This window comes from Gouania willdenowi, chromosome 13 (genome assembly GCF_900634775.1).
Source record: "Gouania willdenowi chromosome 13, fGouWil2.1, whole genome shotgun sequence".
NCBI classification, from domain to species: Eukaryota; Metazoa; Chordata; class Actinopteri; order Blenniiformes; family Gobiesocidae; genus Gouania; species Gouania willdenowi.
Genome location: NC_041056.1, coordinates 7,470,517 through 7,486,104, shown reverse-complemented (window position 1 = coordinate 7,486,104; position 15,588 = coordinate 7,470,517). Strand labels below are relative to the sequence as shown.

Sequence of the window (15,588 nt, the reverse complement as noted above, 5' to 3'; positions counted from 1 at the left end):
ATATTTGCTTTTTATGAACAACTTAAATCAGGTGTTTTTATAATTACATAGAAATAATGTCATCGTGTGTGATTACATTTTTACTAATTGGAAACAAATGAGACCTGCCCTGATTATTAACATAAAATATCATGTTTCAAGAATATAAGTTTCAGCTAAATAACTCATTTAATAAACAAATGTTGAATTCACATGAATCGATTTATAAGGATGGGTATGAGCTACTTGGGTATTTTCCACTTTTGCCAAACGCCTCTGCTTTTGTTGATAAATACTTTCTTTTATACTAATTAGGAATGCGCTGATGATGATATCGAGAATCAGAAGCTAAACTGAGGTGTGTACTCACATTCGTAAAATGTTCTCCAATACCACTGATATAGTTACAGTCTCAACCAATTAGATGTGAATTATCAATGAGAAAGTTGTGGAACAACAATGTTGGCTGTCTGGAAAGACTGTAAGGTTAGTGAGAGTGACTACTCTTCAATTCAGTTAAATTCAACTTTATTTTTATATAGCACCAATTACAACGATAGCCATTTCAAAGCTCTATCAAAATATAAAATCCTTAAGAGAAAAAGAAACAAAAACAACAAATCCACATGAACAAGCACATGAACTCTTAAGGCAGACTGTTCATTTAATACTTTTATCTGTACTTGGTATTGGTGAGTCAGCAATTCTGAGTACATGTGGTGTCGGATGTCCTCAATATAAATATTAAGGCATCTTGCCAGCATTACATCCCAACTGTAAAGTTGAGGGATCGTCATGAAAAGCGTTAGAAATTTTCTAAATAGTTTTTGCCCCAACTTTTAAGTGGCAAAGATGTTAAGGCTTAAAATGAGTATCGTTTGTCCAGCTGGTTTGCACATTTTAGGGCTGAACAACAAAGATTGTGGAAGAAAAGATTGCTGCCTCATGCGCTGCTTTAACTATAAACATTAATGTCCAATGTCAAATCTCCCTTGTAATGACTTGTGTGTGTCTTATTTTTGTAATAAACATCAACCACATACTCATAGTTTCATCATTTTACTCCCGGACTGTAATTGCCAAGCTAATAACTATCACTAAAATCGCTTGACATTGTGTTACAATCACGCTTAGTATTTGCTTGTGGTGTATCTCCAAAATGAGATTAAACTAAAGTCCCTGCAGACTGCAAGGTTATGTGAAATATAAATGGGCTTCAACAGCATCAAAGGCCGTGCACTGCAGTACTACCGAGAGATGATGAGCATACAAAAAAAGGAAAAGAGCGCAACAAGGTAGAAAAATGGGGTCAGCTCTAGTTTACGTAACGCCCCTCTTTGCTGTTAGCCCCAGTGCATGCAGCAGCACTAATGGAATGGGCTCACACTCACTCGCGTCAGTGGCATTAAAAAAAAAAACCAAAAAGAAAATTGAAGTCACATCATGTTTAGTTCATTTTTATGTCTCATCTGGTGATGGTTGCAGCTCCACCAAAGCTTTTTGAGATCAGAGTGTCCAGCCAAAAGGCAGGTAGATGAAGTCTGAATATGCATTGTAGTGAAAACTTGTGCAATCGCCTCACGCTTTCAATCTGTCCATCTTTAATGCAGGAGATGGTGCCTAAGAGCTAGGAGCAATGCTACATGGATGGTTCACTTCATCTCTGAATAACTCATGCTCACTCACACAGAGCTCATATTGCCCCTTCAGTCTCTCCATTCCAGAACGATTCTGCATGTATCACCTTCTTTATTCTTTCCAGGGTAGTGTTTATTAAGTGAAGTAGTGTTTTCTATTTAGATGTCCATTTTCACCATCAGGAAAAAAAACTTCTCACTGTAAAGAGAAGGAGTTGTTAAAAATAACTGTTTGCTTCTTTTTCAGGAGCTTTTCAAATCGCACCAACTACTGAAGTACTGAAGGCTAAAAACCACTGACAAAATGCAAAAAGTATCCTTACGTTTCTGCAGGTAAGCCTTTATAAAATTCACCAAAGACTAAACACACAGTTGAGGTGATGGGCTAATATTATACTGGTAAAGCAAACTGTACAACATCATTACAAAGGTGGAATGTACAGTAGACCTTATTCCACAGGCATTCAGCACACCGCAGCCACACTAGTCACACTAAAGTCCTTCTTGCTTGTTTTGGATGGTGGGGTAAACCATAGACTGTAAAAATAAGGGACGGGACAATCTCCACGGTGGAGTGAAGCTTTTATTTTTAGAGCTGCCCCTGCTGACTGGCTGCAGTATAGGTCATAAACCCCGCCTCCTCAATGATAACAGATGGGATGTGGGTCAAACTGTAAAGTTAAAATACTTGTCACATAATCTTTTTCCAAACCTAAACTCTCCTGTGATCGTTAGTTATCACCCTACATTGTGTTCAAGTGCTAATTTTTCTGTGAAGTTTGTTTTCAAATAAGTTATTAGAGGTTGGAAAAACAGGATTTTACGTCATATATGACGATGACTGACAGCCGCGGGTCTTGCGTAGCTCTCTTTGTGAATAGCAGTTACATTGTGAAGGGAAGCCGAGACGCCATTTAACTTTTCCGTTCAGTTTCTTTGTCTTTTTTGAGCTGTCAAAATAAGTTGTTCTGCAGTAAATTGTCCTAAGCCATTGGTGGAATTTCCAGTGCGATAGATGCTTGTATTCTTGGCGTAGCTGGCTTGCGTAAGTCATCAGGGCAGTACGCTAAATGGGCGGGGCGTGTTACCAGGGCGTCTCCCACCGGACCTTACTGCGCAGACTCTGTCTCCAAAGGACGTCAAAACTGACCTCACCATAAAAAAGTATATTAGTTCTGTAGTAGACAGCTGACATTGCCTTTCGATTGGTCTAATAACTTAAGCCCAACTCAGATTTGAAAATTAATCTTCAAGCACAAGGAACTAGATTAATTACCCTCAAATCAATGTCAAAACTACCAGTCTCTTTTATGCATACCAAACTTTACACTTTATTTGTATGTTTCTCTATCTATCCCTGTCAATCTAATTGAACATATATTCTTCTTAATTTCAGCCAATGAATCATGGGAAATGTGGAGAGCCAGAACGGGGACAATGCCCTCTACAGTAACAGGCGTGGCTATTTGTCACGAAAACACATGTCTCGGTCTCTTCGCCTCTCAAACAAGCAGCCCAGACGCTCCCGCCATGCTTCATCTGGTAAAATAGAGCACAGGAACTCTGAGACAAGCACACGCTCAAGTAGCACTCCCAGCATCCCTCAGTCCCTAGCGGATAATGGACTTGAACCCTTCAACGAGACAAACGTCCTTCCAGACTTTGAAAGTTCCATCTGGATGGATAGCGTTGCCATGAACTTACGGCCAGTTTCATTTCACAATGACCTGGCCAATCCTTCCGTGCACGGGAATACAATGCACATAACCTTACCTGGTCCAATGGCAGAGGAGGCTCAGGATGACGATCTGTATGTAAGCGAGGTGAAGTACATTCAAAAATCACGTGAGTGCCTCAAGGAGACCGTCAGCTTTAAGAAAAGGTCCAAATCAGCAGACATGTGGCGAGATGACAGCCTGGAGTTTTCCCTGTCCGATGTCAGTCAGGACCACTTGACCAGCACAGAGGAGATCATAGACATAGCCTGCCAAGGTCACTTTCAGTCCAGCCCGACGGACTCGGCTGATCGTGCTAACTCACTGGATGAGTTGTATACACAGCCGATTCCTGCGCGGAGGCAAACGCAAGGTCGCTATGCCAAGTGGCACAACAACAGCAGGGCAAACTGGGAGGGTGAGGACAATAAGATGATCTCTCCATTGGAGGAAGATGGAAACAGCTATGGGGCGTACACCCTTCCCTGCCGACGTTCTCACTGTCTCTCTGAAGGCCTGAGCAGCCATCAGCCAGATATAAGTGCCAGTATGCAGCGCAGGAGGGCACAAACCATACAGGTAAGAGACCATGTACCCACAAGGATTTTCTAAATCTGAAGAAATGTTTTAGCTGTTACAGACTCAACACATGGAGATAAAAAAATCAGGCTTAGAAGAGTTTTGATCGTAATCACAACACTTGTTCAATTACAGCTCAATTATAATGACAGATCAAATTTAATTCCCTGTAAGTCAATTACAATTACATTTTGAATCAGAGTACAATGAATCACAATTTCTGAGCCTTTAATAAATAAGGCCATGAAATGTAACCCTCCTCTTTTGTTAGCTTTCTATTAGCATCTCTTATGATAACAGGTCAGTTTTGACCCATTATCATTTCTATCATCTAAAGTGTTTTTCATCTCTTGGTTACCTTGTTAAGCTTCCTAATCAATGATAATATTGGTATTAATATTTTTAGTGTGGGCGTCTTAGCCTTTTTTCTGTCAGTATACTTCTAGATTTATTTTTTTTTTATGGTAAAATGATCCTAAAGAGAACTGACAAGTAGTGGGAAAAGTTGACATTAAACACATTTTAATAATTGTTAACTACGTATGTGTTTTTATCAGAATCAGAATTCCTTTATTAATCCCAGGGGGAAATTGCTTAGAATTACAAAGTCAATTATCTAAACTCAATTACAATGCAGTTACAATTATAGTTACGCCATAAGTGTAATTAATTATCTATTGCAATTAATATTGACCCCAACCCCGGGAACGCCACCTGAACTCAGAGCTCCTACTTGATAAAGCCAGGGAAATCCTCTAACATTATATAATTCAGCCCTGTTTGAGATATTTCCAAATGCTGACGCTGAACTTGAACTTGGAACGCAAATATTAAACAGTTTAATGTTTATGATTGTCGACCCGACCCGTTTTGGAGGAGCAAATCAGGACAAAAATGTGGACAGAATCAGCCTGATTATATTTTTATGTGTACCTCTTACATAAAGATAATGAGTCTGAACATTCCATGAACCTGAACATTTCAAGCTGTGTCATGGCCTCTCCTGTAAACTTGAGCAGAAACCTAATCCAGTTTTGTGGCATCACCTATTAGACACCTTCCATCGCTGTGTGTCTGGGCATTTCCTCTGCTGCATTCAGCTCATGGATAATAAGCTGCTGAAAGAGATTAGGAGCTAAAAGAAAGCTTGTGTCAGGGGAGCGATGGGTTGCCTCCTGATGAAACTGTTGTTTTTCTGTGGAGAGCAGACTGCAGTGATGGGAGGGGTGAGCCGAGCAGGGCAGCTCCCTGTTTGAAATGCCTCGCTCTATTCTTATGATAATGAGGGGAGGCCTGTGGAAGAGTTGTCACAGTAAAAAACATGTATGGTGGCCCTGTCTCTATGGGGGCACGGGCAACCCTGGTGAATAGTGCTCTGTGGCGCATGATTAGGTCATGTGACCAGATGGAGATACCAAACTCAGTGTAAACCCCCTTCATCTCCCAGGAGCCTTTGGCCAAGTGGGTAGGAAAGGGCAGACCCCGTGTTGCTAGAGGGAGTGCAGACGAGAGCAAACACTTTGCCGCGAGTGATTGATTCGAAGCAGAATTAGGTGAACCCCGAAGTTTTGTTTGCTAGCTTCACAGAAACTGTTCGATCCTGGATGGGCAGAGGTCGTTGTTAGAAAGACAGAGAGGAGCTGCTGTTCACAGTGATGCGGAAAAAGTGGCTGCCATGCCGTCTCACCTGTCTTTCTCCTCTGGAACAACTCAGGATGTCACCGCCGGCGAGGGCAGCGAGTACGAAGACAGCGGCATCGATGGGGTGACGGTCGAAGGAGGGCACCAGTCCCGGCGCTACAAGACCATGTCCGCGAGCTTTTCCGTGTGCTCGACCCACGGGAGGAACATGTTCGCCGGCAGCGACAGCGGAAGCAGCGGCGGCGGCGGAGCCAACGAGTGCGTACAGGGAGTGTACGAGAACTTCCGTCAAGAGCTGGAGATGAGCTCGTGCCAGACCGAGTGCATGGAGGAGGCAGGGTCTGCCCTCAGCGACGAGCAAAGCACCATGAGCTCCGCCTACCAGTCTGACCTGTTACTGAGCGTCGTCCAGGGGATGGTGCGCAAAGCTGGCAAACTCGCAGTGAAGAACTTCCTTGTACACAAGAAGAACAAGAAGGTTGAGTCGGCCACAAGACGCAAGTGGAAGAGTTACTGGGTTTCCCTCAAAGGTGGGTCGATTACACGTCCAAGATATGAGTTTGACTCAATTTAGTAATAGAGACTTATTTACTAGCCAATAGAGGACTTAAAATCTGCATACACACACCTGGTGAGAAAAAAAACAACCTCTAGAATACACTTACAGTTGCTAGATGGAAAACTATTGAGGATAAAGACATTTAAAAAAAATAAATATTTGCTTGCTGACAAGTAAAAAAAAACATATATAAATGAGATTGGATGTAACATACAGAACTAAAAAGCATTTAAAACAAATTTGCTTGAATGTATTTTCTTGTCAGATCAATCAGTATTTTAGATTTGGGTTTTTTCTTTGGGTTTTTCTCAGAAAAGATGTCATCAACATATTCATTTGTATTCTGTGAAGTGTATGTTTTTCATAATTGTGTTGTTTTTTTTAGAAAAGAAAACATGTTTATGATCAACATTAAAGCTGCTGGATATGATAACCAGATAACGACATAGTCTAGGTCTCATAGATCAATAAGTCAAAGATCATTTACTCCAAAAGGAAAGAAAAAAGTTTGAAAGGTTTTTTTCATTTTGACTGTAAACACTCTCTTATTGACATTTTCGTAAAAGTTTAGTGCATTGCATTGTGGGATATGGAGTCCTGTGGATGGATGAATAGAAGTGTTTTTACTAGGGATGTCCCAATACAACTTTTTCATTTCTGATATGATACCGATATTGCAGCCTTGCGTATCGGCCGATACTGATATTGATCCGATATCAGCATGAATATTATTTTATTTAATAACAAAAATAATAATTACTTATTTTGTAGTGTGGAATGTTTGTAAAAGCTTTATCAAGTGATCAAGTGAAAACAATAGTCAGCAACAGTAGGTATGAGAAAAACTGACCTATTTATTATTAACCAATTGGTTACATAAATTTTAACCTTCAACATAATATCGACAGTATTCTACAACTGACTAAAATAAATAAAAAAATGAATTGGAAAAAAATTAAATAAATAAATAAATATTGGTAAATCCGGAAATTTGAATTCGATATCTGATATTCGTTTTCAAGCTAATATCGGACCGATATCTGATATCGATATCAGATCGGGACACCCCTAGTTTTTACTTAATTCATCCTTCATTCTAGCCGTGATTTATTTTGTTTTCTAGACAACGAGGACAGTTTTTGGCTTGACACCAGTTTTGTTCTAGTTAGAAAATAAACATCTGTTGTTGTTTTACCACAACAAAACACCAGAAATGTGTTGAGAAGTCACTTTGGCAGAGTTTTTGGAGGCAAACACAAGAAATCTCTGTAGGAATGCAGTAAAAACACTTTTATGCATTCTTCTACAGGACTCCATATCCCACAATGCAATGTGCAAAACATGTCTGCGTTTCTTTACAGTGGAAACCAAAACAACAAGTTTTTTTCTACTAATTTTAAATTATTTTGTGTTGCAGCTTTAAGTCAAACCACAAATTCAGTGTGATAATGGTGATGTCATTGCTCAGAGCCTGGTTGATTTTCACAGCAGAATTCTGCACTTCCTTTTGCTGACCACTGGAGAGCAGAATTAAGTAGTTTGAGCATATCTGGCTTAAAATAAATGGGTATTGCTGTGAGGCCATGAAGCATTTGTTGCTGGCAAATGATGCATTGTTTTGAAATTCCCAGGTTGCACTCTGTTCTTCTATGAAACCGACGGTCGCTCTGGGATCGACAACAACAGCATTCCCAAACACGCCATCTGGGTGGAGAACAGTATCGTCCAGGCTGTACCTGAGCATCCAAAAAAGGACTTTGTGTTCTGTCTCAGCAACTCACTGGGGGATGCATTTCTGTTCCAGGTAGGAGAAAGCTTTAGTGATGAGGTTCCCAAAGTGGGGTACAGGCAAATATGACGAGAGCTACATTGCTTTACCGATTTACATTCCTTAAAGATTATTATTCATTTTCCTAAAAAAAAAAGTTATTCCTCAACATGATAGGTAAAATTCAGAGACAACTGTAGGGCTACATTGTTTGTGACATTTCATCAGTGGTTCCCAACCTTTTTTGGGTCTTGACGCCATCTTAATATCACAATTTGGTTTTCTTTCTAGAATTAGCTTTTGATCATGTTTCTTGGGGTTAGTGCAGAAAGTGACAAGATGCAGGATAAAAATGTCTGAGCTGGCACATTTTATTTGAACTAGATTTATGTTTGCGAAAGTGAAAGTATTGTAGATTGTTTTGTGTGTGGTGTTATAATTTGAAAAATAATTCTAATTAAACCATTTAAAATATTTTTTATTACAAATTATCAGACATTTCATGGGGTTATTTGATTTCTATGTGACCCCACATAGGGTCACGACCCCAAGGTTGTGAAAAATGCATTACATTATGATGATTTTTTTAGTGTGCAGTGGTAGGGGGCACATGGCTTCAGGTTAAATGTCTGAAGGGGTACGGGGCTGTGAAAAGTTTGGGAACCACTGACGAACTCCTATTTCCACATTAAATATCCTCAATCTTAAGAAAAGAGAAACACGAGAATGAAGATCTTTTTTTATTTTGACTGCTATAGGTTTAACCTGTGACTTGCTTCCACTCACACAGACCTGCAGCCAGACAGAGCTGGAGAACTGGATCACTGCCATCCACTCAGCATGTGCCACCGCCGTCGCCCGCCAGCATCACAGGGAGGACACGGTTCGACTCGTACGCGCCGAGATCAAGAAGCTGGAGCAGAAGATCAACATGGACGAGAAGATGAAGAAGATGGGAGACATGCAGTTGGCAGCCGTCTCTGATGCCAAGAAGAGAAAGACCATCCTCGAACAAGTAAGCATCTAAACGAAAACTTAGTGATTTTACCAACTCAATATAATCCATAATCATATTTCATCAGGGTGTAAGAAAAAAATTGATTCCGCAATATATTGCGATATTTCACTGCGCAATTATGGTATCGATCCAAAAAATGTCTAAATTGATTTTTTTAATCATGTTTTTTGCACGTAAATGCCAGGTCACTAGGTGTCAGTGAACCACATTAGACCTTGTTAAACTACCTCACCTCTCAATTCATTTTAGCTTGGAAGTTGATTGCACTTTATATTCATAAAACTTTGTAAAAAAAAAAAAAACACTTTTATAGATGAATTTAAGAAATTAACATAATCAGAATCTGTTGTAGAAGCTAAACTTAAACTTTAAAAAAAGATGTATTTGACAGTTTGATAAACATACCACTTGTTTTTGATATTTGTACTTGAATTACAGTTAGTTACATTTACTTGTTCTCACAAGTTAAAAAGAAAATGAAATAAATTGTATTTCATACCATTTTGCACAATTTTGTATGGCGAAATGTGTAATTATTGATATGTGTATTGTATAGTTTAGTATTGGGATATATCGGGATATATTGTATTGTGATATGCAAAGCGCAAAAATAATAATAATAATACATTTTATTTGGAACATCACCAGGTTACCCAAGGTCACTTTACAATGCAAAGTAAACTTTGCATTTTCCTTGCCGCCATGATGAATTCATGTTGGGTGTGGGATACATATGTATGTGTATATACGTACCTGTATATATGCATATGTGTGTATCCATAAAATGAAGAGTCCGTCCTTAAGACTGCTCTACTGTAAAGTGTCTTGAGATACCATTGGTTATGATTTGGCGCTATACAAATAAAAGATTGATTGAGATTGAAAGTTGTATTGTATTGACAGATTCATGGCAATGCACAATCCTACTATGTCAGATGCAGGATTTTCTGCAGCAGTTTAGTTCAAGCAACTGTTATTTAGCATTTAAAACTTTCTAAATGTTGTTCGTCCTGGAAAGAGTGATTAAAGGTGTGATTTTGTCCTGATTTTCCTCTCCACTAGTCCTTCAGTCATCAGCATCCTGCTGTGCTGTTGGTGGCTTTTAACACAAGTTGTTGAACTTGTGAAATCAAAGAGTGGAGCCCGACAAAAACTGCATAAAGCAAAAAATACAAAACTGAATTTGAAAGTAGATTTCAGCTTCTGGAGATATAAAAAAAAATGTAACGGATAAAGACACAGTGTAGCACCAATAGATCAATAAATCGAAGCTGATAAATTTGTTTTGTTCTCCACCGTAAACTCTCGGTTTGTTGACGTTTCAGAGAAGGTTCTTGCATTGCATTCTGGGATGTGGAGTCCCATAGACAGAAGCATAGAAGTGTTTTTACTTCATTCTTACCATGAATTCTTGTTTGCCTCTGAAAACGGTGCCAGAGTGACTTGTAAACACACTTCTTGTGTTTTAACGTTGTGGCAAAACAATGACGATTTGTGTTTATTTTGTAGTTTAGATGATATCACGGGGAACATGGGGCATCTCTGCTCTCCTCGTCTGACAAAGAAAGTCAAAAAATCATGCTAAGAATGATGTAAAGACACTTCTATGCATCCGTCTACAGGAGTGGTTCCCAATCTTTTTTGTCCCGTGTACCCCCTTTGCATTTTCGTCAAATCATGTGTATCTCCTTCATATCATAACTACCCTCTCCATAATTTCTTAATTCTTTTTCATTTGTGGAGCAGTAGGCTCCCCATAAACCCCTAAATGTGTCTCAAACATTGGTTCCCTAATGCTTGACCTACAAATGAGTGGAATTTATTTAAACTACACCTTTTATGTGATTACTACAGTTTCCTTTGTAAAATGTATATAATTATTGTCAGAAGTGTGATAAAATGGCCTCTACAGCATAGAATTATCCTGTTTCAATAAATTACAAGAAAATATAGTATTTTATTGAGCAATAGTACTGTTAATTTGTGGTGATTTTGTCCAAAAAATAGCTTAAAAGAAACTAGGAACATTTCCCAATGATTTTTAAATTAATTAAGTCTTTCCAAGTACCCCCCTTCAATATGTTCCTGTACCCCTAGGGGTGCACGTACCCCTGTTTGGGAACCACTGGTCTAAAGGACTCCACATCCCACAATGCAATGCATGACATTGTTCCAAAAGGTCAAAAACTGATTGCTTACAGTGGAAATAAATACTTTCAAGTAGAGATTTAAACCATTTTTGAGGAAATATCTTAATATTTTTGTTAAAACAACTCCTTTTTGTGAGGTTTTATTTGGATCATTTGAGGCTGATGATTCTAATATGTATTTCCCTCTGCATTTTTTGTGTTGCTTTTGAACTAAAATGGTGAGTTAGTTGTTGGCACCAGTCAATACCCTGCCACTCTCAATTATCCTGAGCTTTTCAATGATAAAAGGTCTGTTTGCAGAGAGAGAGAAGGATCAAATGGCCTTTGTTTGGTTAGTTTGGTGGTGCCCGGGTTGGAGCTGGCACCATCACCTTTTAAATTATGCAGCCCTGAATGGATCTAGAGTTCCTGCTGCACGGAAATGTGAACCAACCTGCCAGTAGAATGCCACAGAGTTGTTGTTTACTCCTCGTCTCAAGGCGACTTGGCAGTAATATGTCACCCTCGGCCATGGCAGCGCCTGCTTCTTCTAAAGTGCAGAGCGGGACCGTGACTGGCAGGGGACGGCCCACTGAATAATAACAATGACCTGCTCCACTGCCCCAGAAAACATTGAATTCAGGAACAGAGTGGAGATGCTCCAGTGCTGCGTTCAGGTGTCCAACCAGAGCTCCTGTGATCGTCTAAGAAGTTTTTATCTTTATCTCCACAGATCTTTTTGTGGGAGCAGAACTTGGAGCAGTTCCACATGGATCTATTTCGCTTCAGATGCTACCTGGCCAGCCTGCAGGGCGGAGAGTTACCTAACCCTAAACGCCTTCTGGCCTTCGCTTCCCGTCCAACTAAGCTGGCAATGGGCAGACTGGGAATATTCTCCGTCTCCTCCTTCCACGCACTGGTAATTAACCCCTCTTTGCCTCTTCATGGCTTAATAACATGAAGAAGAATTCAGATTCCTGAATGCTGTTCTGCTTTGGTCCAAGTTACTGTGTCTTCTTCAAATCTACCAAAGCTGTCCTTCTCTGCCAGAAATGGACTGTGTCAAACCACCATGTTTTCTCAGGGGCTTCTGTTTCACAGTCTAGCACATGTATGCAGTTTGAAAAGTTTTTCCTTCAGTTTTTCCCACCCACTGATGCACCACACTCATGTGCCTTAAAATAAAAAATGGATTTTGTAAGGAGAAGAGAAAAAAAAGTCAGTTCTAGTTTTAAAATTATCAACACCACCAACGCGGCGTTTTGGAACATGGAAGTGTAATCTGCAAAAAAAAAAAACAGTTTGGGAAGTTAACAAAGTTTTTATGATGAGATGTAGTAAAGGTAAGGCAAAGCGAATGTAGTTGTATTGCACATTTTGTAGACAAGGCTATTCAATGTGCTTTACATGATTAAAAAGTGCAATAGAAAACATTTAATAGTTTAAAAATCAATCAGAACATTAAAAATCAGCAGTACAAACTTTAAATCTACACTAATATGATTAAAAACGTTCTTTATTGTGTTATATTGTAATATTTGTAGAAAACCCAATGACAAAACCTGTCGGATGTTTTTTCGCTCTTCTTTTTTTTTAAAATATATTTTCCTATCAGGCTTCTCTTTATTTTACATTGTCTGCGTAATTATTCCAGCAAGTTCATTTTGTCTTTTGTTTTTTTAAATAATATATTACAGTTTAATTTATTCACACAACATTTTTCAGGAAATTTACTTTGATCTCCTGACATGCTTTGACTGCCAACTGTCAGTCTTCCTCAGAGGCATCTGCTGATTGCTTTGATGTATCCTTGTGAGTTATTTGATGCTTACATATTGTATACATTGTCCTGTTTGTATTATGTTAAAGGAGCAAGCTCTGGTTTTCCTATGAAGCAGCCACATGTGACACTGGAATCATCTTGCGTTAAAATCAAGGTCTGGGGCCCAAATCTGGTCCTTTAATGCTTCCAACTGCGCCCGCAGGAGACGGTAGAAATAGGAACTTGGACTATTGTGTAAATGACCATATAATTCAGTTATAGATATCTCAAATTAACAAATGTAAAACTCATTATTTTTTAGGGGCTTGCAGTTTTCCCATGCTTATATCACTAAAATGCAGTCATTTTTAATTGCAAATTGTAGAAATAATTTTTCCGTAAAACTTGCAATTTTACAATTCCACAAAATTCCTCTTAATTACAGAAACATTTGTTACAAAATCAAGAATTTTCTAAGTGAAGATCCTGTAGAGACTGATATTGTGGTGAAAATTGCTCTCTTTTCCCTCAATTAAAATCTGCGGCCCACTCCAAATCAAACTGGTTCATATTTGGCTCTTGAAATGAAATGATCTAGTGTGTTTCTGACAGCATTACTCTGATTTTTCAGGTGGCAGCTCGCACAGAAACTGGCGTCAGACGACGAACGCAGGCCATGTCTCGTTCCCACAGCAAACGCAAGAGCAGGTTCTCCTCGCTTTGGGGTCTGGACACGACATCCAAGAGGAAGTCTAAAGCCTACCCCACAGTTAGCCAGGTTGGTAGCTAATGTTTAGTTTCAACAAAGCTTTAATTGTCCCGTGTTCTGCTTGAAATGAAACCACATGAAGAATGAAAAGGGTGAAAAGAGAAAATACATTAATAAAAATTAAATAAATAAACAATAAATGAGGGAACGAGGAGCGGCTGGATTCCATTCCCAATGTGCCAATTACATTCTGGCTTGGCCCCTCTGATTGATTGGATTAACTGTTTGGACGGATGGATTTATTTATTTATTTATTTATTTATTTATTTCCCTGAGACCCTGAAATAGGACAAAGTGGGTCTGAAAATGGATGGTTGGATTAATTTTGTTTTATTTTATTTTATTTACACTTACACACACATGGTGTCAATTTGTAAATATCTACTCCTCAACTACTGCCTTATTATTGTGTATGTTCTGTGTATCATGTATATATATTGTTTTTGTTTTCGTCGTGTCTTGTGTGTTGCAATATAAAGAAATTAAACCACATGACTTTCTTTTCTTGCAGGTCTTTGGAAACGGTGAGGAGCCAGTGAAAAAATCTGCTGACGGTTTATATGACGACACTACCAGGGAAAGCACAGTAAGGATGCAGCAGTCATTTGGTCCTGTTCATGAAAAATATCACTCACAATTATTTATTATCTCTTTTTTTTTTTTTTTTTAAAGCAAAGTGAGGAGGGAAGTGTGAAGACGCTTTCAAGACCCAGCACTGAGAGCGACCTGTGGGTCCCGGACCACCTCACCCCCTCCTGGGTGTGTCTTCCTAACGACCAGCCTGTGCTGACCATCATTCAGCCTGGAGAGTCGGTGCTGTGTGTACTGGAAACCATTTGCAAGGTAACACAACTGAGCCTTGAGTCACATCAAACCACTGCTGTGTTAAAAAACAGAGACAACAAGTATACACTAAGTTCTTAAAGTAGAAGGAAGGAAATCGCTTGAACAGCGTTTCCCAAACCGTGGGCATCGACTCAAAATGGGCCAGAAACTGATTCCTTTGGGTCACCAGGTGGTGGGAGAAAATCTGTCATTATTTTGTGAATTCACTTCCAAAAATATCGAGTAGTTGCCAAAAGGAAAATAATAATAATCATTTTGTTCTTCCCACACACTGTGAGTGAGCCATGAATCAGTTTGATGGAGTTAAATTTAGACTTTGAAGAGCAATGATATGGATTCAGAAATAGCTTGTTTTGAAGTGACGTGTTCTGTTCTTCTTTTTATAGATAGATATTTATTATTATTTTCTATTTAGTCATCAGATAATTGTAACCTTTGGAGTGCATGCATTCAGATTTTACCTTATAGCTTTAGTCCTATCCTTGTGAAAAAACACACCTAACCACACTTATTTGATTGCATATTCTGGACTAGGCTTTTTAAAAAAAATGAATAAATGTCCATGTTTAATATTAACAATTTTGTTCAACATTGTAATTTATAGCTACCATGATTTTATATTTTTGTTCTGGGGAAAAGCTAAGTTCCTGGTATGGATCCAACTACTCCAAAAAAAAAGAACCAATCCCACCCAAAGTGTAGATTTTTGATAATAATTCAAACTGCTGTAATTTTTTTTCTTGACTTTACCAAGTAGGAGTTGCAACTTTAGGCGGCGTTCCAAGTCACTTTTTCAAATAGGAGTTCGGAAAGTTCCAACATTAGATCATGTTGTTAGATATTATGTATATATTGATGTGTTGAGATTATTGGAGCGCACATGCACACACACACACACACACACACACACAGTACGATCAAAACTGTGCACTTTTACAGATGTATGTCGTCACTTTTTTTTTGTAGAATTTAAGAACTTGTCTGCATCTGTTTTCTACTTTTTGGCAAAATGTAATTTGACAGTTTGATGAACATAACACTTTTATTTTATATATTGGTATTTGAATTACAGTTAAATACCATTTACATGTTCTCGCAAGTTAAAAACAATAAATAAATAAATTGTATTTCATACCATTTTGTACTTGTAAGGGTGAAATTTGTAATTATTGATATCGTTATATGT

The 15,588-nt window shown here is 38.7% G+C and overlaps 1 protein-coding gene across 4 annotated transcripts in view; it reads left to right on the top strand.

Annotated features, from left to right (window-relative positions):
* The window catches only part of tiam1b (TIAM Rac1 associated GEF 1b), a 62,915-nt gene that overhangs the window by 25,538 nt on the left and 21,789 nt on the right, over positions 1-15,588 (top strand). For all 4 annotated transcript variants that reach the window (XM_028464738.1, XM_028464735.1, XM_028464736.1 and 1 more), the window contains exons 2-10: positions 1,864-1,949; positions 3,013-3,910; positions 5,625-6,081; positions 7,742-7,914; positions 8,669-8,893; positions 11,759-11,944; positions 13,419-13,565; positions 14,068-14,142; positions 14,229-14,399. In XM_028464738.1, coding sequence (XP_028320539.1) covers positions 3,023-3,910; positions 5,625-6,081; positions 7,742-7,914; positions 8,669-8,893; positions 11,759-11,944; positions 13,419-13,565; positions 14,068-14,142; positions 14,229-14,399 — 2,322 coding nt within the window. In that variant the 5' untranslated portion in view covers positions 1,864-1,949; positions 3,013-3,022. The remainder of the gene's footprint in view (positions 1-1,863; positions 1,950-3,012; positions 3,911-5,624; positions 6,082-7,741; positions 7,915-8,668; positions 8,894-11,758; positions 11,945-13,418; positions 13,566-14,067; positions 14,143-14,228; positions 14,400-15,588) is intronic.